This window comes from Larimichthys crocea, unplaced genomic scaffold (genome assembly GCF_000972845.2).
Source record: "Larimichthys crocea isolate SSNF unplaced genomic scaffold, L_crocea_2.0 scaffold125, whole genome shotgun sequence".
NCBI classification, from domain to species: domain Eukaryota; kingdom Metazoa; phylum Chordata; class Actinopteri; family Sciaenidae; genus Larimichthys; species Larimichthys crocea.
The window spans coordinates 210,697-237,884 of NW_020851716.1; the positions used below are offsets into that span (position 1 = coordinate 210,697).

The 27,188-nt window shown below is 42.0% G+C and overlaps 1 protein-coding gene across 2 annotated transcripts in view; it reads right to left on the bottom strand.

Annotated features, from left to right (window-relative positions):
* Positions 1-18,562, bottom strand: part of arhgef4 (Rho guanine nucleotide exchange factor (GEF) 4) — an 86,515-nt gene extending 67,953 nt beyond the window's left edge. The window contains exons 1-4 of one of the 2 annotated variants that reach the window (XM_027275415.1): positions 18,275-18,562; positions 10,860-15,299; positions 8,599-8,892; positions 8,138-8,267 (exon numbers count right to left, since the gene is read on the bottom strand). In XM_027275415.1, the coding sequence (XP_027131216.1) occupies positions 8,138-8,267; positions 8,599-8,892; positions 10,860-14,618 (4,183 nt within the window). In that variant the 5' untranslated portion in view covers positions 14,619-15,299; positions 18,275-18,562. Of the gene's footprint in view, positions 1-8,137; positions 8,268-8,598; positions 9,100-10,859; positions 15,300-18,274 lie in introns of those variants that run through there. The other variant, XM_027275416.1, reaches the window with a different exon arrangement.
* Positions 18,563-27,188: the final 8,626 nt, after the last annotated feature.

The following is a 27,188-nucleotide window of genomic DNA, read 5'->3' on the forward strand; positions in this document are numbered from 1 at the left end:
CTGCTCAATGCGGCTCTTATGTATGTCTTGATCTATCCTAACTAAAGGAGAGTCTATGGCGGAAAGATGGATAAGGACGGATTTTTATGGGAACATTTCATTTTAAAAAGTTGCCGACGGCTCGTTGGACAAAAACAAGGTAATTTGCACGTTTGCAAATCCGATTTAAATTCCACAGAAGTAACAGATTTTAACATATCACCTCAAAGCAAAAAACACCAGTCTACACTACAGGAGTGTGGCACTCCTCAGTATATTTCCTCATTCTGGCTTTTTTTCTGTTTGCACTGTGCATATGTGCACAAGCATAAATTAATGAATTTAAATATACTTTCTCTTTGTTTATTCTACATTAATTTGCATTTTACCTAAATAAATATTCATTATAGCTTCAGTCTCAGAAAAATGCATTTAATGTATTGTATATTTATTGATAGATTAATCGCGATTAATCGCGATTAATTACAGAATTTTTTTGCGATTAATTAGTTAATTTTTTAATCGATTGACAGCCTAATATATATATATATTATATAATATATATTAATAATATATATATATATATATATATATATATATATATATATATATATATCTCCATATCTCTCCATCTGTGGACATGTCTCATTAATGCATGTTACTAACCAAACTTCCCCGGAGTTTCTGTGCTCTGTCGTCCAGCAGGTTTTCATGGATCTTGGCTGCTGCTGTGATCCTGCACGACGCCCACTACATATATTATTACTGTCATTATTACTACCATATCTGTTACTGTAATCATTTTTATCATTCATTATAATTCATTGTCATTTCTCAGTCATTGTTAATATGTTTGTGTTGATTTGTTCTTTACATGTGACATCTATTGCACGTCTGTCCGTCCTGGGAGAGGGATCCTCCTCTGTGGCTCTTCCTGAGGTTTCTTCCACCTTTTTTCCCTGTTAAAGGTTTTTTGTGGGCAAGTTTTTCCTCACTCGAACGCGGTCTAAGGACAGAGGGTTTCACTCCCTGTACAGATTGTAAGCCCTCAGAGGCAAATGTACTTTGTGACTTTGGACTATACAAATAAAATTGATTTGATTTGATTTGATTTGATGACGTGATGCATTCAGGAACCCTGTTAATGCCACTGCAGCTGTACAGCTACAGTATGTATACGATATATATATATATATATATTATATAATATATATATATATATATATATAATATATATATATATATATATATATCTAGTCTGTCGCTGTCTGTCAGCATTAGAAATATGCAAGCTAAAGAATTCTAATATTTAGGACAACTCAGTGAAACACAACACAATTCAACAGCACCACAAGCTACAGCCTCACTAAGAAAAATGACCATTACAACTTAGGTAGGATTTATGTGTTTGTTTTAAACGGTGCACCATATAGACTGAGTGAGTAATGCACTGTGCCATCATTATACACATCATCGGACAAAGAAGGTCACATACAATTACACAATAAATTCTGTACTTTGACTACGATCTTTGTTTAAAATGACATCTGATTAAAAGAATTCACGTGTGACGCTTTTGACGTACATATGTATTTATGTATTCATCATAGCACTGAGAAGCTGAGAAAAACTGTTCATGTGTTTGCCCAGCCGTTGAATGGATTACTACTGATCAAATTGATCAATGAAGATAACATAATAATATATTCATCATAACAAGCCCTAAGAGGTCTCATTTTGTGACAGGTGTGAGATTTCAACCTGTTTTGTGATACACATCAACATGTCTGTGTCTATTTAGGGGACTTTCAGTTAGACTGTACTGCAGCCAGCAGGTTAAATAAGGAACTGCACTGGTTCTGTGTTAATCAGCACCTATGAACAATGAAATTATGAGGCTGCAGCCTATGATTTATGTGTCACTGGCACTACAGGCAGTAAAATGTATGTCATATTTGGTGTTGTAGCACGTCAGTTTCAGTTTATCAGCACATAAACTGAGCAGAGATTCACTGAGGTGAATCTCTGAACTAAAATAATCAAATCTGGATCATTTGACTAATTGTAACGTAGAGTAGCATGCTAATACACACTGTTGCAGTTCTCCTCCTGTTCCATATCTTTTTATATGATTCATTCATTCCTCTAAAGCTTACCTATTTCATAAGTGAGCTGATTTTTTGTCAACAATGTTTACACCTTTTAAAAATGTAAACTTGTTGATGTGCACACAATTATAAGCACAATTGTGCATTATTTGGGAGAGTAGGACACCCATTGAAGTGTATGACTATCTCCCCATGAACAATTCTAATGAATATAAAAGTCCCAGAAGTAGGGGGAAGACTGCAGCAGGAGTTCAAGTAACTATGGAAGAATGATCCTATCTTTATTCAAGAGCGCAGATCTTCAGTTTGAGAGCATGATTTCTCCTTCTCATGCTCCATTTCTGCTGCTTTCTTTAAAATGTGTGCTTGGACTTCTTCTTGGACACAAAACTTTTTTCGGCACTCAATTATGTCAAATATAAGTCTACTACATTCAGATCTAAAGTCTACACTCTCAGATTAAAGTCTATTGTGCTCAGATCTAAAGTCTGTACTTTCAGATCTAACGTCTGCGCTCTTAGATCTGAAGTCTGCGCTCTCAATCTAAAGTCTGCGCCGCTCAGATCTAAAGTCTGCGTGCTCAGAATCTAATCTACGTCTCTCAGATCTAAACTCTATTGCTCAGATCTCAAGTCTGCGCTCTCAGATCTAAAGTCTGCCGCTCTCAGTCTAAAGTCTACGCTTTAGATCTAAAGTCTGCGCTCTCAGATCTAAAGTCTACGCTCTCAGATCTAAAGTCTGCGCTCTCAGATCTAAAGTCTGCGCTCTCAGATTCTAAAGTCTGCGCTCTCAGATCTAAAGTCTGCCGCTCTCAGTCTAAAGTCTGCTCTATCAGATCTAGTCTCGTCTAAAGTCTACGCTCTCAGATCTAAGTCTGCGCTCTCAGATCTTAAGTCTACGCTCTCAGATCTAAAATCTACGCTCTCAGATCTAAAGTCTGCGTGCTCCGATCTCACTCTACGCTCTCAGATCTAAAGTCTGCGCTCTCAGATCTAAAGTCTGCGCTCTCAGATCTAAAGTCTGCGCACTCTCCAATCTAAGTCTCGCCCCGATCTAAAGTCTGCGCTCTCAAATCTAAAGTCTATGCTCTCAGATCTAAAGTCTGCGCTCTCAGATCTGAAGTCTGCGCTCTCAGATCTAAAGTCTGCGTGCTCAGATCTAAAGTCTGCACTCTCAGATCTAAAGTCTGCGCTCTCAAATCTAAAGACTGCGCTCTTCAGGATCTAAAGTCTGCGCTCTTCAGATCTTAAGTCTCTGCTCCAGATCTAAAGTCGCACTCTCAATCTAAAGTCGCCGCACTCAGATCTAAAGTCTGCGTTCTCAGATCTAAAGTCTGCGTGCTCAGATCTAAAGTCTACGCTCTCAGATCTAAAGTCTGCACTCTGAGATCTAAAGTCTGCGCACTCAGATCTAAAGTCTGCGTTCTCAGATCTAAAGTCTGCGCACTCAGATCTAAAGTCTGCGTTCTCAGATCTAAAGTCTGCGCACTCAGATCTAAAGTCTGCGTTCTCAGATCTAAAGTCTGCGTTCTCAGATCTAAAGTCTGCGCTCTCAGATCTACACTACACCGATCTAAAGTCTGCACTCTCAAATCTAAAGTCCACGCTCTCAAATATGTCAAATATAAGTCTACACGTTCATGTCTAAAGTCTGCGTGCTCAGATCTAAAGTCTACACTCTCAGATCTAAAGTCTACACTCTCAGATTTAAAGTGTGCGCTCTCAGATCTAAAGTCTGCGCTCTCAGATCTAAAGTCTACACTCTCAGATCTAAAGTCTGCGCGCTCCGATCTAAAGTCTGCGTGCTCAGATCTAAAGTCGCGTCTCAGATCTAAAGTCTGCGCTCTCAATCAAAGTCTGCCGCTCTCAGATCTAAATCTGCTGCTGCTAAAGTCTTCGCTCTCAGATCTGAAGTCTGCGCTCTCCAGATCTAAAGTCTACGCTCTCAGATCTAAAGTCTGGCTCTCAGATCTAAGTCTGCGTGCTCAGATCTAAAGTCTACGCTCAGATCTAAGTCTGCGTGCTCAGATCTAAAGTCTACGCTCTCAAATCTAAAGTCTGCGTGCTCAGATCTAAAGTCTGCGCTCTCAGATCTAAAGTCTGCGTGCTCGATCTAAAGTCTGCACTCTAAATCTAAAGTTGCGGCTCAGATCTAAATCTGCACTCTCAAATCTAAATCTGCGCTCTCAGATCTAAAGTCTGCGCTCTCAGATCTAAAGTCTGCCTCTCAGATCTAAAGTCTGCGCTCTCAGATCTAAAGTCTGCGCTCTCAGACAATCTATGCTCTCCGATCTAAAAAGTCTGCACTCTCAAATCTAAAGTCTGCGCGCCTCGCATCTAAAGTCTGCGCTCTCAGATCTAAGTCTGCGCTCTCAGATCTAAAGTCTGCGCCTCAGATCTAAAATCTGCGTGCTCAGATCTAAGTCTACGCTCTCAGATCTAAAGTCTACGCTCTCGATCAAAGTCTGCCCTCTCAGATCTAAAGTCTGCGCTCTAGATCTAAAGTCTTCGTCAAATCTAAAGTCTACGCTCTCAAATATGTCAAATAAGTCTTCCACGTTCATATCTAAAGTCTGCGTGCTCAGATCTAAAGTCTACGCTCTCAATCTAGACGTCTCGCTCTCAGATCTCAAGTCTACGCTCTCAGATCTAAAGTCTTGCTCTCAGATCTAAAGTCTTGCGTGCTCAGATCTAAAGTCTACGCTCTCAGATCTAAAGTCTGCGCTCTCAGATCTAAAGTCTACGCTCTCAGATCTAAAGTCTGCACTCTCAGATCTAAAGTCTGCGCTCTCAGATCTAAAGTCTGCGCTCTCAAATCTAAAGTCTACGCTCTCAAATATGTCAAATATAAGTCTACACGTTCATATCTAAAGTCTGCGTGCTCAGATCTAAAGTCTACGCTCTCAGATCTAAAGTCTAACGTCTCACGATCTAAAGTCTACGCTCTCAGATCTAAAGTCTGCTCTCAATATCAGTCTGCTCTGCCTCAGTCTAAAGTCTACGCTCTCAGATCTAAAGTCTGCGTGCTCAGATCTAAAGTCTACGCTCTCAGATCTAAAGTCTGTGCTCTCAGATCTAAAGTCTGCGTGCTCAGATCTAAAGTCTACGCTCTCAGATCTAAAGTCTGCGCTCTCAGATCTAAAGTCTGCGTGCTCAGATCTAAAGTCTACGCTCTCAGATCTAAAGTCTGCTCTCTCAAATCTAAAGTCTGCGCTCTCAGATCCAAAGTCTACGCTCTCAGATCTGAAGTCTACGCTCTCAGATCTAAAGTCTGCGTGCTCAGATCTAAAGTCTGCGCTCTCAGATCTAAAGTCTGCCGCTCTCAGATCTAAAGTCTGCTGCTCAGTCTAAAGTTCGCTCTCAGATCTAAAGTCTACGCTCTCAGATCTAAAGTCTACGCTCTCAGATCTAAAGTCTGCGCTCTCAGATCTAAAGTCTGCGTGCTCAGATCTAAAGTCTACGCTCTCAGATCTAAAGTCTGCGCTCTCAGATCTAAAGTCTACGCTCTCAGATCTAAAGTCTGCTGCTCAGATCTAAAGTCTGCGTCTCAGATCTAAAGTCTGCGCTCTCAGATCTAAAGTCTGCGCTCTCAGATCTAAAGTCTGCGTGCTCAGATCTAAAGTCTACGCTCTCAGATCTAAAGTCTGCGCTCTCAGATCTAAAGTCTCGCTTCAGTCTAAATTGGCTCTCAGATCTAAAGTCTGCAGTCTCAGATCTAAAGTCTACACTCTCAGATCTAAAGTCTGCGTGCTCAGATCTAAAGTCTACGCTCTCAGATCTAAAGTCTGCGTGCTCAGATCTAAAGTATCGCTCTCAGATCTAAAGTCTGCGTGCTCAATCTACAGTTGCCTCTCAGATCTAAAGTCTGCGCTCACAATATCTAAGTCACGTCTAATATGTCAAATATCAAGTCTCACGTTCACATCTAAAGTCTGCATGCTCCGATCTAAAGTCTACGCTCTCAGTCTAAAGTCTACGCTCTCCAATCTAAAGTCTGACACTCTCAGATTTAAGTGTGCGCTCTCAGATCTAAGTCTGCGCTCTCAGATCTAAACGTCTACACTCTCAGATCTAATCTGCATGCTAATCTAAAGTCTGCGCGCTCAATCTAGTTCGCTCTAAATCTGAAGTCTCCGCTCTCAGATCTAAAGTCTGCGCTCTCAGATCTAAATCTACGCTCTCAGATCTAAGTCTGCGCGCTCAGATCTAAATTCTCGCTCTCAGATCTAAAGTCTGCGCCTCTCAGATTAAAGTCTGGCTCTCAGATCTAAGTCTGCGCTCTCAAATCTAAAGTCTGCGCGCTCAGATCTAGTCTGCCGCTCTCGATCAATGTCTCCATTAAAGTCTGCGCTCTCAGATCTAAAGTTGCGTGCTCAGATCTAAAGTATACCGCTCTCAGATCTAACAGGCTGCGCACTCAGATCTAAATCTCGCTCTCAGATCTAAAGTCTGCGTGCTCAGATCTAACGTCTACGCTCTCAGATCAAAGTCTGCCGCGCTCCCTTCCCAGATCTAAAGTTCTTACGCTCTCCGATCTAAAGTCTGCGCTTCTCAGATCTTAAAGTCTGCGCTCTCAGCTCAAGTCTACTGCTCCAGATCTAAAGTTCGCGCTCTCATCTCAAAACTCTCAGATCTAAAGTCTGCTCCCGCTCAGATCTAAAGTCTGTGCTCTCAGATCTAAAGTCTCTGCCGCTCTCAAATCTAAAGTCTGCGCTCTCAGATCTAAAGTCGCTCGTGCTCAGATCTAAGTCTACGCTCTCAGATCTAAAGTCTGCGCTCTCAGATCTAAAGTCTGCGTGCTCAGATCTAAAGTCTACGCTCTCAGATCTAAAGTCTACGCTCTCAGATCTAAAGTCTACGCTCTCAAATCTAAAGTCTGAGTGCTCAGATCTAAAGTCTGCACTCTCAGATCTAAAGTCTGCGCTCTCAGATCTAAAAGTCTAGGCTCTCAGATCTAAAGTTTGCGCGCTCAGATCTAACATCTTACCGCTCTCAGATCTAAAGTCTACGCTCTCAGATCTAAAGTCTGCGCTCTCAGATCTAAAGTCTGCGCTCTCAAATCTAAAGTCTGCACTCTCAGATCTAAAGTCTGCGTGCTCAGATCTAAAGTCTGCGCTCTCAAATCTAAAGTCTACGCTCTCAGATCTAAAGTCTGCGCTCTCAGATCTAAAGTCTGCGCGCCCAGATCTAAAGTCTGCGCTCTCAAATCTAAAGTCTGAACTCTCAGATCTAAAGTCATGTCTGAATGGTCTGCTGTCAACCAACTGCACAAGAGTCTCCAGAACCACTCTAAGTGGTACAAAGGACTGCACATACAATGCTTCAATACTTCAACAAAGAGCTTTACAATTTTCCATGAATTCAATAATTCCCACATTCACATTTGCCATGCAAAAGGTCCTGATGGAGGTGCACTGGCACCTCCATCAGGACCAACTTGGATCCAGAGTCACGATCAAAGACACTTCAACTTGCGGACAGGAGCAGCCAGAGATTGAACTGCCTACTCTGCAAATAATAGACAACCTGCTCATTCACCACAGCCCTATCTCATGCCACACAGACACAGTATGTTGAAATAAATAAACAAATTAGAGACATCATCTAATGAGCAAATGTCACAGGTTCAAATGTCCCAACAGTCAGTGAACCATTGACAATCCCAGGTCAATCTAAACAAATAGTAAATGGACTGTAGTTATATAGCACCTTTCTAGTCTTCTGACCACTCAAAGCTCTTTTACACTACATATCTCATTCACCCATTCACACACATTCATACACTGATGGCATTGGCTGCCATGCAAGGTGCCAACTGCTCTTTAGTTTGAGGAGCTAACCATTCATACACATTCACACACTGATGGCACAGCCTTCAAGAGCTGCAGTATCTTGCTCAAGGACACTTCAGCATACAGACTAGGGGAGCTGGGGATTGAATTGCTGATCATCTGATTAGTGGACGACCCACTCTACCTACTGAGCTACAGCTGCACTGCACAAGAATGCAGAATCAAAAATGCAGAAGACTGAACCAGAGTGAGAACTTACAGGTGTAGGATATGCGTCTTCTCCAGCCCAGACAGTCCAGACCAATGGGGGTGCTCTGAGAGAAGCAGTGGGCTTTGAGGGGCATCCCCCGGAAGGCCTCGATGGGTCCCAAGGTGACCCTAGGATCAGCCTGTGGAAAAGGAATGCAAAAGAATTAGTTCAAATCAACAATATTATCACTGACATTTAGGTTCCATAAAAAACAATCACTTACTGGATGCAAAATAATACAAAATTACCAGGCATGCATGAATTAAAGCGCAGAAGAGTGAAGAAAATAGATAAAGAGGGCATGCCTGACACAGAAAAGGATGACAGGAGACCTCGAGTTTCATGTCCAAAAAAACAAAGTCAGAATCAGACTGTCCAGGAAGAATGAAAACTCAGAAGTAAGGCAGAGAAGGAAGAAGATGAAGATTACAAAGACTTCCATAACTTGGGTCTTTGTGTTTGCATCTCACCACGCTGTGGCCTCGTCTTGCTTTGTCCATGTCTTCACATAACAGTGTGCTGAGCTGGCCCACACTGCCTCTGATGGCTCTAGCCAGTTTGCGTTTGTATTTCTTTTGCTCTTCAATCCAGAGGTCATCTGAACACTTTCGCCTTCGCTGCTGGCCACCTCCATCACGTCCCACATCCACCCAGCAGCAAGTCCTCAGCCCACCAGGAACCACAGAGGCCTTCCCCTCGCCCTTCACCTCCAACAGCTTTCTTGCTCTGAACTGGCTGGCAGGTCGACCACCGTTTTGTGTGCCCTTTTGAGTGCACAGTTACTGATTAGTCAAACTCCACTCCCTTTAAGTCCCCCAGACACAGTGCATGACTACGGTAACTGTTAACTCTATATTGAGATTGTAACTTTGGATACAGGTCAAATTAAGCAGTCAACACAGTTAATGTGTTTGCATGATATGACATGATGCTGCCAGTCAATATATTTCTATAGTATTCGTTGAAGGTTTTCATAGTCAACTGGACTCTCATCCAAGAGGCTTCTTCAGTTCGGTAGTCAGCTGGGAGGACGGATTTACCTCTATGGGGTTGTTGACGCCTTGAGAGGCGAAACGTCTTCATGAAGCTAAGCTAGTCCAGTTGACTACGATATATACCATGACTAGGATGACTGAGAAATTATTTTAAACATGTTGCTATTTCTCCAGGATCTTCCATTGACTGTACCCCAACCAAAACCCCTTTGCAGTTTCAGTGTCCAGACTATCTGTCTCATTTTAGCGCATTTTACATTCAGATAGTGCTCATGCAGCTAGGTTCAGACGTGTGTCAGGGAATCCAAATTACATCTTGGACATTTAGAAAAAACACCCTAAAGGACAATCCAGACAGTACGTATTTTTAGAAACATTCTTGATATCCATCACTTGCCCATCTCAGAGAACAAATACATTTCAGTTTTATCATATATATCAATCCACACTGTCTCATAGACATGTGAATGAGACCTGCACTTTTTTTGCAGCTCTGGGTCTATGTATGTTAGCTCCTGACTGGTGAGGCGTAATCTCTCCTGCTGTTTATATGTGCTCAACTAATTAATAGATTGAATATAGATTGAAAGGACCAAACCAGTAGAAAGTTGGAAAGATTCTAGTTGTCAACCCTCTAGTTGAAGTTGACAACCATCAACCCTAGTAAGGCATCACACAAACTGCACCAAGCAGTTTCCTTTTGACAAATAATTCAAAACATGAAATAATTGTTAATATAATTTAAAAAAATATATATATATATTTATGACAGACAGGAAATTATGCTAGTTTTTACTCAGAGACAGTCAAAACGGACCCAGAAAACAAAAGTTAAAAAGTGTGCTTTTTTGTCAGATTAGTTTAATCAAACTGGACATTAAGTGGTCTCAGGTGTGAGACTGCCTGGTCAATGAGGCTGTTTATGCCATTAGTGTTAAACTGGACTAGAGGAGAGAACAAAAGAACAAGTGAATGGAAAATACCCACACAAATTGTTCAGATTAAGTGATTAGTCTGCAGTTGGCATGGCTTGGGCGTATTGTGTACTGAGTGGGTGTCCAAAATCCAGCTTTACAATCTTATTCTATTTTGTATCATGTGGGAGTAAGCCACAAGGGGGGGGGGCAGGGGTCCTCAAGTTATCCTGCTCAGGCTATGTATTACAGAACCATTGTAGGAACTGGCAGAGAGGTGGGATGATGATAAGCAGCTAACTCACAGAATGGAAATCTACACTACTGGGGGCCAAAAAGAAGAAAGAGTTGACTCTGCTGTTTTTCTCCTCCTCTTCATCTAGTTCAAAAAGAGCCACAAAGAAAGAAGGAATTGTTCTCTCTGCCAACCTAGATACTGACAGATATAGATACCCTAAGACACACATTAACGCATACAAACACTACTGACTGCGGAGCAAGAGATTAACTGGTGTTGGCTTTTTTTTCCTTTTTCATTCCAAGCCAAGTTTGTGTGTGTGACTTGAAGGCAGGGGTGAAACACTTTGCCTAGGGAGTTAGAAGCCCAGTGGCATCTTAATTTATGCTTTTTTGAATGTTTCTTCTATAGAACTTTATAATGATGTTTAACATCCAAAAAGGAAGGGCTTTACAACATGTACACATCAGAAATCTGAATAAGATCCCAGTAAAACATTTGTACTTGTGAATAAAATAATAGTTTCATCAACATTACATTTTACAAAAACCTGCTCTGTGCGTGACAAATAGATTTCTTCTTACCTCTAATTCGTTGATGGAGCCAATGGCATATAGGCTGATGTGTGACTGACTGTCTATTCTGCCCTCAGCTACATCCAAAGGGCCGGGGCTGAGACCTAGAGGGCTAGCTGAGGGTTTTAGGGTTTTAGGTCTCTCAGGGGGGTCTGTCAATCCCTCCACGCTGACTGACTGACACAGAAGGATAGGAGAAACAGAACTGGCCCTTGCTGAATGAGGGTAGCGGAAAACTTTGCGCTGAGCCGATGGCCTAGGGCTGTTTGGTTTAGGGCTCATTGGTCGTAGGGGACTCTCAGTCAAGCCCTCACTGGTGACTGGGTGGGCCCTGGTACAGGATGGTGAAAGCTGATGATTAAGGGTGGCTTGTGAGCAGGGACTCAAAGGTGAGGCTGGGCTGTTGTAACTTGGAAGTGGAAGTCCAGAATCATCTAGAAATGTAGTTGGTAAACCATTTGGTGAACACCTTCTTCTCTGGCCTTCAGATTTGCATCCATGGGGGTTTTCCTTTCCACTACCTTGTGGAACTCCCCGTTTAGAGATGGGATCAGTGTGGCAGAGGGCTCTGAGGGAGGATGGTGAGCCTGGACTACTAAGTGGAGAGGACGTTAAGTCTCCATGGACCTGCCCAGGAGCCATGTTGCTACATTCCCCATCTGGCACCGAAAGAGTTCTTTTTAGTAGCTCAGTCTCCTTTGCCTTTTTCAACTTCTTCCAGGATTGTTTGGCTTTAACTGAATCCACATCAATGCCTATAGTGGCCTGCTCTTCATTCTCCTTATCCATCGAACGAGACTCAAACAGGCTGGAAAGGGACTTATGTGCTTGTGCAAAGCGCATGCGAATGTTTAAACTGTCATTACTCTTGCTCCTCTTGTAGGTCTGCCCATTAGGTGACTGGACTTGCCTGAGGAGGGGGTTGTCTGGGCATGGTCCTCCATTACCCTCCCCGCTATTCCCTTGGCTGACTATCTGACGGACATGGCGACTGTGGGGAGTAGAGGAGAAAAAGTCCTCTTCTTCTACCTCGTAATGCAATAAGGAAAATGCTTGGTGGGGTGTTTGGTTGAGGATGTCACCTTTGACAAAAACCTCATCATCTGAGTTGTCTCTCTGTGTCCCTTGCTCAGGCAGAAGGCCCTCACTTCCTCCATCTGATGACTCCTGCGATAACTCCTCACTTTTGGCACCCTTTGAGCCTTTCACCTTCCTAAAGGAAGGCATTTTAGCAAAGACAGAAAACTTAGAGCTTTTGTTTCCTGTCTGGTTGCCTTTTGTTTTGCTTCTGTTGGTCGTTTTGTCAGGTATGGCATTTCTGGCTGAAACAGCAAAGTGGGGATCTTCTGACTCATCGCAGTTGCTGCTTGTTGAGGTATAAGACACAGCATCATAGGCTACAGTCATAGTCATCTTTTCGCTACTACTATGTAAGACATGTGTTGCTGGGTTTGCCTCAGGTTCTAACTCAACAGCGGTTAAAGATTCTTCTTCCTGCTGTGGTTGGTGGTGTGTACTCCTGGGAATGGAGATGTCCCTTGAAAGGTTAACATTATCCGTTACAGCCCTCATGATCTCATATTCTTTCTTTGTTTCTGTTTTTAAATCATACTCTGTTGTGTCACAACTTTCCAGTGAACATTCAGCCTCTACAACTGACTCTGAAGTACTGACAGCAAGAAGGTTGAGGTTGACATCAGGGTGTGAGCACCTAACTACCACCGCCTCCGGCTGTGAAACTGGCAAGCTGACTTGTGTGTAGTCTCTGGACTCAGTCAGTGCATATTTCTCGTAGGATTTGGATAAGCTGCCTCTTGTTTTATTAGGTAAGCTGTGATCCCCTGGTTGACTACAACAGTGCCTCTCTTCTTTGAATTCACTGTCCACTAATAGGCTCTGAGAACTTGAAACTAGGGGCTTAAGGCCTTCACTTCTTTCAGAGTTACAATACTTATACTCTAGACTTTCTATAACAGTGTTATTCTCAATATGGTTTTCTGTCTTTTGTTTTTCTAGCTCGTTTGTATGTGACTGGCCTAAAAGGCTGTGGCTATCAAGGTATTTCCCTAGAACAGATTTAGTGTCTTCACTGCTCCAGTTGGGTCCATGGTCCAGTGAAGACAGGAACACTTCAGAATCTACCTGAGGCTTGTCTACATCTTCCAAGGGGTCAGAGGTTAAATTTGTTGATGGTTTAACCAGGGGACAAATTATTCTCTCATTACTTTGGTAACTGCTCTGGGCTCCCCCTGAGGAACAGCCTGAACCCTCCCCTCTCACCACCCCTTTTATAAAGGTCTTAGTATTATTGTTGGAGTCTGAGAGCAGAGAATAAGAGGCCTGCAGGCTACAGGGAGGTTCAGAGATCTTTACCTTCAACTGAGCTTGTTTACAATGACTAGAAATTGTACTGACAGTAGTAATGACCTTATGATCTACTTCTGATAGTTCTCTTCCACTGTCCCGAATGGACTCAGTAGCGGCAGGACATGTTGATCTTTTTCCTATCTCATGAGGCACATGCTGAGTAAAGTAGGGATCTGGATCATGGGCAATTGCCTTGGGAACTACCCTCGGCTCACTCAGCTCAGAATGCTCTCTTGTGCCAAGTTGTGACTGAGGAAGATGAGGCAGACATTCCTCAGATGTCGTACCAGTGTCAGATTGGATCAGAGTTTTGTCAGGCTCTGGTTCTACACAGCCTGAGAGCCAGTGCTGTTTGACAGAACGTAGCTGCCTATGAGCAGTAGTAGGTATTTCTATCGTAACACCCCCCTGATCAAACTGATCAGAGATTAAATTCTGTGTCCGTCCTGGAACTTGACATGGTTGTAACCTTGTGCTCTGAGGTTTATTTTGATCTGGTTGCTTCTCAGTGAGCTCCTCCCTGTCTGAGTCGGCCGACAGCCCAGGCGAGGTCAGTGTAGAACCCTTTGGAACCACAGTCAGCTCAGTAGCAAAGGTATCCAATGGAAAACAGGTTGAGGTCTCTGTGGAAAATGTGATGGAGGAACAGATTTCATTTACTGTCCCAGGTGGTTTAGTCCCCTCTGTTGTAGTGCCAGCACACCCAAACTGTTCTGCCTGGAAGCAGACACCTGACACCCATGCCTTATCCTGAGGCTTTGTTACACCAGTACAAACCTGAGGGTGGATCTCTGACAGTCCTCTGTTGGGGCTCTCCTCAAACGGAGTTTGTGAGCAGCAAATATCCACTTTGGGTGTCAATAAATTGGTTTGTGTATCAATTATGTCTATTAGCTCTGTCTGTGTGGTATGTGACATTCCATTTGTTTTTGTACCATGTGTTTCTGCAATATCTGAACTTGCTACAACAATTTCTCTAATTAACTCAGATTTAGAATGTGCTGGTGCAAAAAGGCTTTCAAATGTTGATCCATTACAACATGTTCCCACAGTTTCGCACTCTCTTTTGTCCGCACTGTGCACTTTTATAGGCTGTATCTCCCTGTCTTCATTGATTATACCCTGTTGTTCTAAATTTTCTCTCTGTCTGTAATGTCTATCATTACAGTCACTGTTGCATCTATTTAAATCTGTATTTTTCTCTACAGAGTAAGTGCTGGGCAGTTCAATATTCTCTACTTCTACATCTTGAATATTACAGACTTCTAATCTTTCTCTGCTTATGTTCTCTGTGTCTTTTCTATCTGTGCTTCCTGTCTGTAACCATGTGTCATGTCCATGTGTGCTTTGCTGTTCTTGTGTCTCCACAATCTTGTCCTCTGTGGTATCAATATGTACCATGCATGTTTCTGAATCTGCAGATTCATTCAGCCTGTTAGGATTTTCTTCAGGCTGCACATGTAGCTTCACTTCCTGAGTGCCTGGTGGACTATTTACCTTTGTGTTAAAGGTGTCTGTGTTGTGTTGGCTCTGTGCATGTAAACTGTTTAGCTCCGTGCTTCCCTTGACTTGAGTTTCTAGAGTTTCTTGAGTACAAGCAGCCTGTGAACGGGACTGCTTTTGGTGCACGTTTAGTTTTAGTTTCTCTGAACTTGGATGGGGTTGGAACTCAAATGATACCAGGTTTCTCGTGCTCAGGTCCACATGGTTCCCTGGGCTTTTCCTCCTGCTACAAGTAGGTCGTCCAATGTATGTCTCTGTGGCATCTCTGTGGCCATCCTTGGCTGTCAGTGGCTCTCTCTGCCGGGCTTTACTCTGCCCAGTGCAAAAACTGCTGCTTGTTGTTCGATGACCAGTGTAGGTGTTCTCCAGTTCTAGCAGGGCATCTACACAGTCGTCCCCATCTGGACTCAAATCTGACAAGGTGTCGCTATGCCACGAGCGGGAGTCATAATACTCATCAGATGTATCAGCTCCTCCTATGCCTCGCTCGCACCATTCCAAGGCATCTGCATCCAAATCCCCCTCCTCTAAAACTAATCCTTCAGAGAGGTGGGGGGAGTTTTCAAGGGCCTCCTGGGGCTGTGGAGACAGTAAAGAAGAGGATGGTGAGATAGAAATCTTTGCAGCAACAATAGCAAGAGTCTAGCTGATCCTCATAGAGCCTTTGACAGGATACATACAAGGAGCAATCCATTAAAAGATAATATATAAAGGATTGATTTTAACCTCCAGAGTCACTCAGCTAAACATATGGTAAATGGACTGTACTTATATATCTCCTTTCTAGTCTTCTGACCACTCAAAGCGCTTTTACATTACATATCTCATTCACCCCATTCACACACATTCATACACTGATGGCATTAGCTGCAATGCAAGGTGCCAACTGCTCATCAGTTTGAGGAGCTAACCATTCATACACATTCACACACTGATGGCACAGCCTTCAGGAGCAATTTGAGGTTCAGTATCTTGCCCAAGGACACTTCGACATGCAGACTGGAGGAGCCAGGGATCGAACGCTGATCTTGTGATTAGTGGACGACCCGCTCTACCTCTGAGCCACATATACAATATTTAAAATTACACAACATACATCTAAAATCATTAAGTGTCATATTTAGTGTTTAAACTTTCCTCACTTGTAAAAATTTTAATGAGGCAAAATAATTTCAGTCATTTGTAAACAAATTCAAATAATTTCAAAATTAAGCCAAAATGTGAATTTTTGTAAAGAAATATAATAACTAAGCTAACTAAATATCAGCTGCTTGGCCTCAAGTGTCCATTTCTTACAGTATGGTTAACTAACAAGTGAGAGCGGGTGTTACCCTGAGACAGCTGTCCAGTTCTGTGAGTTCTAAGACCACAGAAGAGGAGACTCTGGGCTAATTAACTGCTTGTTAAGTTGTTGAATTGAAGCAATATGATAAACTTTTTTTCATATTTTATAATTACAATTTTGACTGAAAAAGTACACATCTAAACAAACAAGTGAATGTACACTGAAGTGTTATAAGGGACACAAATAAAAACAGTTTAATAGAAATGACAAATGTTGTTGCCTCTGGTACATAATTCTTCAATGAAATCCTTCAGAGTCAGAGTTTTACTTACTCTCCAGTGCTTCAATGCATCAGCTGTATCCAGCATTAGAACACAGAGGTGAGTAGTAAACCAGCTAAGCACTGCTCCCATGGTGTCCCTCAAACACAGTCGTAGGGTCTCTTCTTTCCCAATACTACCTGATACTAAGACCAGAGCTTCTGTCTGCACTCCTTATTTGTCCATTTATCTTCGTGTTTTCTAAGAGATCCAAGTAAAGTTAAATCACACTATTTACATGAAGCCTTACAGCAAGATAACTGTAAGGGAGAAGCAGACCTCCCCTTTTCACTGCAGGCTGAAGATGTGGTCCTTCTATAGCAGCCACCACTTAATCCAACCTGAAAACAGCAGGTACAAAGTGACCTGTGTGTCTCAATAACAAGGAAAGACATTAAGAAGCCCTGCTATAAATACAGAGTTACAACTTCAGGCAGCACAGGCTGCATGACAACTCAACTCCAGGTCAGGTAACCTTAATGCAAGCTCACCCAAATCACATTAGGGAAGCAAATAGCTCAATGGCCTACATATAAACAGAAGCATGGTCTACACAAAACTGCCATCACTGATCAAACAGTGTTATGGCATTCAATCACCACTCCTACTGCAAGAATATACTTCTCCCCTTGTGGCCTAACTCAATTATTATAATGTAATCACTGACTGTTAGAACACAATAATGATGAATCACGTTGTGAACACACTATATAGATACCTGCTACAACACTGAGACCACTACAGTACAGTGTTAAAGTCATTTAAGTCCAGATTCACTTTGACATGAGGCAGACAAACGTAACATTATGACAGCACTCCTTGAATACTCCCAGCCACCCAAGCCACAACGCTCTCAGCCCATTGGATGGGACTAAACAAGAAAGACTCCAATCATAGGTTAATCCAGGCATGCTCCATTCACAGAGTGGGTAGTGTTATTTTCTGCTAATTAATTAGAGTTGAGTGTTTAAAGGAGCTTAAAGGCTTAGCAGAGCTCCCTTTCTAGCAGATAGTGGAGTGGCTGATTGAGGCCCAACACTCTGACTCTTCACTACAGTTATCTGAGCGTGCACATGGTCCATGTTATTATCCTCTGTAGCTGACACACACACACCAACAGAAAGACTGTCTGCAGTACCAACAACTCACTGAGCTGGAAAATAGAAGTTCTCACTTGAGCATGAAGATTCATGTGACAGTCGACATGAAACAGAAAAAAGACAGAGCAGCCTGTTTTGACAGTACACAGAAGCTAGTAAGTGAACCAGGAAAACATCCCAGCATGCATAGCCAAAGTCTCAAAGGCGTGTGCATGTATAGCATAAATGTTTTTTAAAATAAAAGGTGACAACACATTCCACACAGCTGGACCACATGGCCACCCATTATGTCATCACACACACACACACACACACACACACACACACACACACACACACACACACACACACACACACACACACACATCTGCTCTGTCATTGGAGTCTAAAAAAACACTTCACTGCGCATTAACAGCTCAGTGAACAACAAATCAAGTTTAACACACAGAACAGAAGAAATTCCATTTTGTTTGAGACTCTCCTCACAGGAAATATGACAAATATGACCTGTGTTTACGTTGAACTGATGAAGACGTCTAGCAGCAGTGTGTCTGTTAGGATCAAGCAAAGGCAGGAGTGGAGAGACGCTGGCTCATGCAGGGATCATCGTTGTAAAAAGGGCTATTTTAAGACACTCCATGACGTACACTAAAACAACTTTAAACATCTATTGTAGACTCAAAGTGGTGAGGCAGAACTAGAGAGCACAGTGATGGTTTCCCCCTCTCCTCCAGCAACATTACTAGAACAATGGAGCACAAAACACACTGACACACTGTCCTCCTCTCAGAAACAAGAACACACACACACACACACACACACACACACACACACACAGGGTAGGCCTACCTGTCTTTAGAGGAGTCTTTGATCTAAGGTTACATCTTTCTCTCTCTCGTCTCTCTTCTTTGTCTCTCTGCCTATAAAACCAACTGTTGCCTCTTCACAGAGACAACGCTTCCTCCTGACGGCGTGGAGACACCACCCACACTCAGCACGGAGGGAATGTGGACGTGGGTGCTGCAGCCACGCTGGGGACAGCTAGCTATTGTGCTACCAGGGCTCAACTGAGTTCACACATACACATCCGCATACACACTGTTTGAATGAACACACACGCACACCCACACACGGGAACAAAGGCTCATCTTTCATTTCTCCAAGACACAATTTTTCCTCGTTCTGCTGCCCTGCTGCGACTCAGCCTTCACCTCACCACACCCAGAGCTTTACCTGACCTCTACTCCACCCATCAACATGTGGTGAGGTAGAAAAAAACAGATATTTTCTTTGTGTAATAGACACAGTAACAAGTGAGTGACATCAGGGCAGCATTAGTTCCTCATGCTGGTACCTAATGAAGCTTTAAAGCGAGGCACACACGCACAGCTTACCTCTAGCAGTGGATGTTGATGATGAGTTAGTGCTGGCAGACAGAGAACAACACTTCCTCTTTCCTCTCCTCAATCTACTACTACCTCTCTCTGCTGCTCTCTGAGGTCACCCCCAAATTGTCGCCTACTGTCAGCAGAGACGAGGAGGAACCTGATCCCTGTAGTAGAGGCTACTTGTAGTGTAAGAAGGGGGGTGGGAGTCCCTGAGGTTGAACGTGATACCTCAATGTTCACTAAAGCTCTACGGATGTCCCATCGTCCATGAAAATCATTTTGAACTTTGGACTTATGATGCTATGTTCATATTGAAATAAAATTCACAGGAAGCTCATGTGTGGTGTCCTGTCTGTCAGAATCAGCACTGCAGATCACATGACACACTTCGGTTTCCATTTCAAGAACAACAACTGTCCTGAATATCAGAATACTGACCCAAACGGGGACGTTTCTAAAGACACTGCGACTGCATTATGACTGCTTTAGTAAAACTTTTGACTCTAGCACAATGGAACTAAAATGAATCAATGTCTATTGTTGAAGAAATCATCAATGTTTCTTTATCACTATAAAATAATATGAAAACAGTGTACAGAAAACAGTCCAGTTTCTTAAAGTGACACTGCATGGAAATTGGCGTAATCCCACTGTGGTGGATATGGACAGCTGTACACATGTATTTATTATGATTATGTAACATCTGATCAAAAAGTAGGAACGTCTTAAATGTCTTTCCACTGACAGCTGGAGCTGTATTGATCAGTTTTACAATAAATGGCTGTAACGCAGTTTTGATACGTGAATAAAGCATTCAGCCTCCTGGAGAGCTGTGCTAACAACACGGACTGTGATGGAAACATTTTCTTCAAACTGAATTTCTGTAGCAAGAGCTCTGAAGCAATCAGCTAAGATGAAGTTATATCTAAAACTTCTCTGGTCTGAGCCATGACCCTCAGCCTGGTCTCTGGACTGATGGTCAATGGATACCGTGAGCGTGGTTACACAGAGGAAACAAAGTGGACTGACTTAATGGAGGTGTATGGTTACAGCAGCCAGCTGTCTCCGTTTATATCAACCACTCAATTATTTATGAGAGAAAAAGAACACACAAGCTGCTGCTCAGTACACATGGTGGATACATACTCACAGTACGTGGACGGTTTGATCTAATAACCTAGCTGTGGCTTTAGATTCACTTCAAACTGATGGAATGACATTAACTTACCACCAAGTGTTTATCTACAATATTTTCACAATGCTAACACTGGACCTTTCCACATAATAAAGCAGATCGATCAGCCTTGTCATTAAATCTGTTGATATTAGCTCACTGCAGATCATAATGAACTAGAAAAATTTCTAAAGAGGCACATTTCTTCATTTATCGACACAAACGATATGTAAACGATCAGGAAGGTCTCATCTGCCTCAGGTTAAGCCTCGTCAATGATTGGAATTACGGTTTGGCCAACAGTCCTTCTTTTCGAGAGGATTCTCAGCATTTTCTCTCAGTCTCTAACTGACATTCTAACAGGTGCAGATCAGCTGCTGTATTAGGTCCTGGTTGCTTTCGCAACCTCAGCCTGCGTGGAGGAAGAGGGGGGAGGGCCACCAGAAGCCGAGAGGCAGCCATTTTAGTAGTTCTTGGCACTTAATTTTGAACTTGTCTGTCTAAATGGCAGACAGAGACAGCCAAGCAGCTAGCTCGTTACATGCTATGATAATTACCATTAGCCCTGGAATTAATACATGCAATATTACATGGTAATCCAACATGTAATGTTATTGCTAGTGCATCAGCGTTACATGCTAATGCACTGCTAATGCTAAACATGCTATAATGCTAACATGCTAATGTACATGCATGCTAACATGACAATGCTAACATGTTATGTAACTGTTAGCCATCAGCGTTAACATGCTAATGAATGCTAATTACAATCGTACATGCTAATGCATGATGAGCTCACATGCTATGTTAAAATCTAATGCTAATGTAATGCTAACATGCTAATGTAACTGTTACTCAGAGACTAACCTGCTATGTACAGCAATGCTCTCTACATGCTAACATGCTAATGTTAACTGCTAGCCCATCAGCGTTAACATGCTAATGTTAACATGTTAATGTTATCATGCTAATGTTAATTGTTAGCGCATCACCGTTAATGCTAATGTAACATGTAATGTTAACATGTTAATGTAACATAGTAATCATAACATGGTAATGCCAACATGTTAATGTTAACATGCTAAAGCTAACACTGCCCATGCTAACATGCTAATGTTAACTGTTAGCCCATCAGCGTACATGCTAATGCGTAACATGCCAATGTTACTGTTAGCACATCAGCGTAATGCTATGTAACATGCTATGTAACTGCTATGCATCAGCGCTAACTGCTAATGGTAAATGCCAATGGTACTGCTAGCCATCACTGTTAACCATGCTTAATGGTTAACATGCTAATGTAACATGCAATGTAACTGTTAGCTATCAGCACATCAGCGTAACATGCTAATGTCTACATGCCTAATGTTAACTAATTAGCCCATCAGCGTATAACATGCCTAATGCTCTCAATGCGAATTAACATGCTATGATTAACCTGCTAATGTTAACTGCTAGCCCATCGCGTAACATGTAATGTAACATGCCAATGCCTAACATGCTTAATGTGTAACATGTTAATGCTCAAACTGCCTACTGTTAACATGTTAATGCTAACCTGCTAATGTTAACTGCTAGCCCATCAGTAACATGCTAAATCTTACTACATGCTAATGCCTAACATGCTAATGTAACGCTAGTCCATATTGTTAACATGCCTTAATGCTAAAAATGCTAATGTACTTGCTAGCACGTAAGCGCTACTGCTCCTGTGTCTAAATAAACATGAAAAATGACTGTTTGAGGTGTGCTTTTGATACAGACCCCCAGCAACAGCCCACTCGTCACTCTCAAAATTTCTTTCTAGTACTGAATTTGCTGAGCAGTGTCAGTATAATTGTTGGGACGACGGGGCCAGAGTCAGGCACCACTCAAAATTCTTTAGAAATTTTTCTAGTTCTTATTTTTCTTTCTCGGTTTTTTTGGTCGCTATCTCCTCCCAGAGTTTTGTCGCACATACACAAAACGGGTATCAAAACGCGCTCGGCCGGGTGTGGCTAGTTTTCTAAGGTTTCGCGCAAACGGTTTTGCCAAAAATCAGAAAACGAAGCCGCAAAAATGATGGTGTGTATTGCGAGAACTCTCCAGACCTAGAGGCGTGATGTCCTCGTAGAGTGGAGAGGGGAGAGAAAATCAGTGAAAAAATAAAACGGATTTCACTACCCTGCCTCAAATGCCCAGCTACAGACATGATTATCCCCTCAAATGTAGGAAAATTCGAGGTGATCGCAGTGATAACACTGTTGAAGCTGTCTCCTATAGTTTTGGCCCATAACAGGCTGATTGATCGACTACTCCCGCCAACAGCCTCATAGACTCCAATGTTAAAAAGGAGCGAAATTTTCTGAAAGGCAGAAGTAACGTTTCTCTCTCTTGCTCCTGAGGGCACATTCTTCATTTATCGACACAAAACGAATATGTAAAACGATCGGAAGGTCTCATCGTGCCCTCAGGTTAAGCCGTTCAATGATGGATTACGGTTTTTGCCAAAAGTCCTTCCTTTTCGAGAGGAGTTCTCAGCATTTCTCTCAGTCTCTAACTGACATTCAATCACGGTGCCGATCAGCTGCTGCTGATTAGGTCCTGGTTGCTTGGCAACCTCAGCCTGCGTGAAGGAGAAGAGGGGGGAGGGGCCACCAGAAGCCGAGCGGCAGCAATTTTAGTAGTTCTGGCACTTAATTTGAAACTGTCTGTCTAAAATGGCAACAGAGACAGCAGAGCCTAGCTCGTTAACATGCTAATGTAATTACCATAGCGCCTAGGAATTAAATACATGCTAAATTAACATGTAATGCCAACATGGTAATGTTATTCTGTGCTCAGCGTTAAATGTAATGTTAACTGCTAATGCAACTAAGCTAGCTTACATGCTATGTCTACATGCTAATGTACATGACAATGACTTAACATGCTTTAAGTTAACTGTTACTAGCGTTAACTAGTCTAGGTAACAGCTAATGTTGTACTCTACATGTTAAATCTGCTAACATGCAATGCTAACATGCCTACATGTTAACTGTCGCCCATCAGCGCTAACATGCTAATTGTAACATGCGAATGCCTAACATGCTATGTTTAACAGCTAATGTAACTGCTAGCCCATCAGCGTTACATGCTAATGTTAACATGTTAATGTTATCATGCTAATGTTAATTGTTAGGCATCACCGTTAAATGTAATGCTAAATGCTAATGTTAACATGCTAATGCAACATGTAATGATTAACATGGTAATGCCACATGTTAATGTTAACATGCTAAAGCTAACATGCCCAATGTTAACATGCTAATGTTAACTGTTAGCCACTCAGCGCTAACATGCTAATGTAACATGCCAATGTTAACTGTTAGCACTCAGCGCTAACATGCTATGCTACACTGCTAATGCTAACATGCTAATGTTAACTGTTAGCCATCAGCGCATAACATGCTAATGTTAAACATGCTAATGTTAACTGCTAATGGTAACATGCTAATGCTAAAATGCTAATGTTAACATGTTAATGCTAACATGCTAATGTTACACTGCTAGTGCATCAGCGCTAACTTGATGCTAAAATGATGCCAATGGTAACTGTAGCCATCAGTGTTAACATGTTAATGTTAACATGCTAATGTTAACATGCAATGTTAACTTTAGCCCATCAGCGTAACTATGCTAATGTTCACATGCTAATGCTTACATGCTAATGGTAACAGTAATCTAAAAATGCTAATGTGTATACATGTTAATGCTAACATGCTAATGTATGCCTAATGCTCTTCCGCGCTAACCATGCTAATGCTAAAATGCCAATGGTACCTGATAGCCCATCATGTTAACATGCCTAATAGTTAACATGCCAATGTAACTGTTAGGCCCATGCAAGGTTAACCATGCCTAATGTTAACATGTATGCCACCATGCTAATGCTAAATGCGAATGTAAACATGCTAATTTTAACATGCCTAATGTAACCATGTTTAGCCATCAGCGCTAACATGCTAATGCTAACATGCGAATCGTTAACCTGCTCAATGTTTAACATGGCTAATGTGTAACATGCCAATGCTAACTGTTAGACAATACGTAAAAAAAAAAATAAACATGCTAATGCTAACATGCTCACATGCTAACATGCCTAATGTTAACTGTTAGCCAATCGGTTAACTGCTATGTAACAAAAACATGCTAATGCTAACATGCTAATGCTTCAACATGCTAATGTTAAACTGTTACCCGCTCAGCTGCTACAGCATGCTAATGTTAAAATTGCGACTGTTAACAATGCTAATGTTAACATGCTAATGTTTAACATGCTAATGCTACATGCTACTGCTAACTGCTAGTCCATCATTGTTACATGCTAATGCTAACAGTAACTGCTAGCTAAAATGCTAATGTTAATTGCTAGCCCGTAAGCGCTAGCTTCTCCTGTGTCTAAATAAACATGTTTAAAAATGACTGTTTGAGGTGTGCTTTTTGAATACAGACCCCCAGCACAGCCCACTCGTCACTCTCAAAATTTCTTTTCTAGTACTGAATTTGCTGAGCAGTTCCAGTAATAATGCATGGGGACGACGGGGCCAGAGTCAGGCACACTCAAAATTTCTTTAGAAATTTTTCTAGTTATTCTTACGCCCTTTTTTCGGTTCGCACTCTTCTCCCAGAGTTTTTGTCGCACATACACAAAACGGGTATCAAAACGTGCGGCTCGGCCGGGACATGTGTGCTATGTCTTTTCTAAGGGTTTCGGCAAACGGTTTTGCCAAAAATCGACAAAAACGAAGCCAAAAAATGAATGGGTGTGTATTGCGAGAACTTTCCAGAGCTAGAGTGAGTGGTCATCGCTGGAGTGGGAGGGGGAGAGGAAAAAGTCGTCGAAAAATAAATTTTTAAACTACGACTGTGGCCGCAAATGCACAGCTACAGACATGATTATCCCCTCAAACGTAGGAAAATTCGAGGCGGTCGCAGTGATAACACTGTTGAAGCCATGTCTGTTATAGTTTTGGCTCCATACAGGCTAACTGATCGACTACGCCCATCCTCAGCCTCATAGACTCCCATGTTAAAAAAGGCAGGCAATTTTCTGGAGGAGGGCAGAAGTAACGTTTCTCTCTCTTGCTCCTGAGGGCACATTTCTTCATTTATCGACACAAAACGAATATGTAAAACGATCAGGAAGGTCTCATCGTGCCTCAGGTTAAGCCGGTTCAATGATTGGAAATACGGTTTGGTCAGCAGTCCTTCCTTTTCGAGAGGAGTCCTCAGCATTTTCTCTCAGTCTCTAACTGACATTCTAACAGGTTCAAACTGCTCCCCTGATTACAGTTGGTCCTGGTTGCTTGGCAACCTCAGGCTGCTTGAAGGAAGAGAGGGGGGAGGGGCCACCAGAAGCCGAGCGGCAGCCATTTTAGTAGTTCTTGGCACTTAATTTGAACTTGTCTGTCTAAAATGGCAGACAGAGACAGCAGAGCAGCTAGCTCGTTAACATGTTAATGATAATTTACCATAGCCACTAGGAATTAAAATACTGCTAATGTTAACATGGTAACGCCAACATGGTAATGTTAATTGCTAGTGCATCAGCGTTAACATGCTAATGTTAACATGTTAATGTTATCATGCTAATGGTAATTGCTAGCGCATCACCGTTAAAATGCTAATGCTACATGCTAATGTTAACATGTTAATGCTAACATAGTAATGATAACATGCTAGCGCATCAGCGTTAACATGGTAATGCTAACATGCTAATGCTAACATGCTAATGCTAACATGCCAATGCTAACATGCTAATGTTAACTGTTAGCCCATCAGCGCTAACATGCTAATGGTAACATGCCAATGTTAACTGTTAGCACATCAGCGCTAACTTGCAAATGTTAACATGCTAATGTTAACTGTTAGCCCATCTGCGATAACATGCTAATGTTAACATGTTAATGTTAACATGCTAATGATAACATGTGAATGCTAAAATGCTAATGTTAACATGTTAATGCTAACATGCTAATGTTAACTGCTAGTGCATCAGCGCTAACATGGTAATGCTAAAATGCCAATGCTAACTGCTAGCCCATCAGCGTTAACATGCTAATGTTAACATGCTAATGTTAACATGCTAATGTTAACTGTTAGCCTCTCAGCACATCAGCGCTAACATGCTAATGTTAACATGCTAATGTTAACTGTTAGCCCATCAGCGCTAACATGCTAATGCTAAAATGCTAATGTTAACTGAGCCCATCAGCGCTAACATGTTAATGCTAACATGCTAATGTTAAAATGCTAATGCTAACATGCTAATGTTAACTGTTAGCCCATCAGCGCTAACATGCTAATGTTAAAATGCGAATGCTAACATGCTAATGTTAACATGCTAATGCTAACATGCTAATGTTAACTGCTAGCCCATCAGCGTTAACATGCTAATGTTAACATGCTAATGTTAACATGTAAATGCTAAAATGCTAATGTTAACATGTTAATGCTAACATGCTAATGTTAACTGCTAGCCCATCAGTGTTAACATGCTAATAATAACATGCTAATGCTAACATGCTAATGCTAACTGCTAGTCCATCATTGTTAACATGCTAATGTTAAAATGCTAATGCAAATTGCTAGCATGTAAGCGCTAGCTGCTCCTGTGTCTAAATAAACATGTTAAAAATGACTGTTTGAGGTGTGCTTTTTGAATACAGACCCCCAGCAACAGCCCACTCGTCACTCTCAAAATGTCTTTTCTAGTACTGAATTTGCTGAGCAGTGTCAGTAATAATGCATGGGGACGACGGGGCCAGAGTCACGCACACTCAAATTTCCTTTTAGAAATTTGCTGTTGAGTGTTGCCTGAAGGAGCACACTTTTATTAATCTCCTCGGGCTTAGTAATTATTGAATTGCGTGCAAAGAGCGCACACTAATGTTTATCCACCACGCTTATTTTCTTAAGTATTAATCTTACGGCCCTTTTTTTGGTCCTACTCCTCTCCAGAGGTTTTGTCGCACATACACAAAAAGGTATGAACGTGCGGGCGCTCGGCAGGGACATGTGATGGCTATGGCTTTCTAAGGAGTTTCGGAAACGTGTTTTGCCAAAAATCCGAAAAACGAAGCCAAAAAAAGGAATGGGTGTGTAGTGCCGATAAAAAAGAACTCTCCAGAACTAGAGTGCGTGGATGTCATCGTTAGAGTGGGAGGAGAGCAAAATGCAG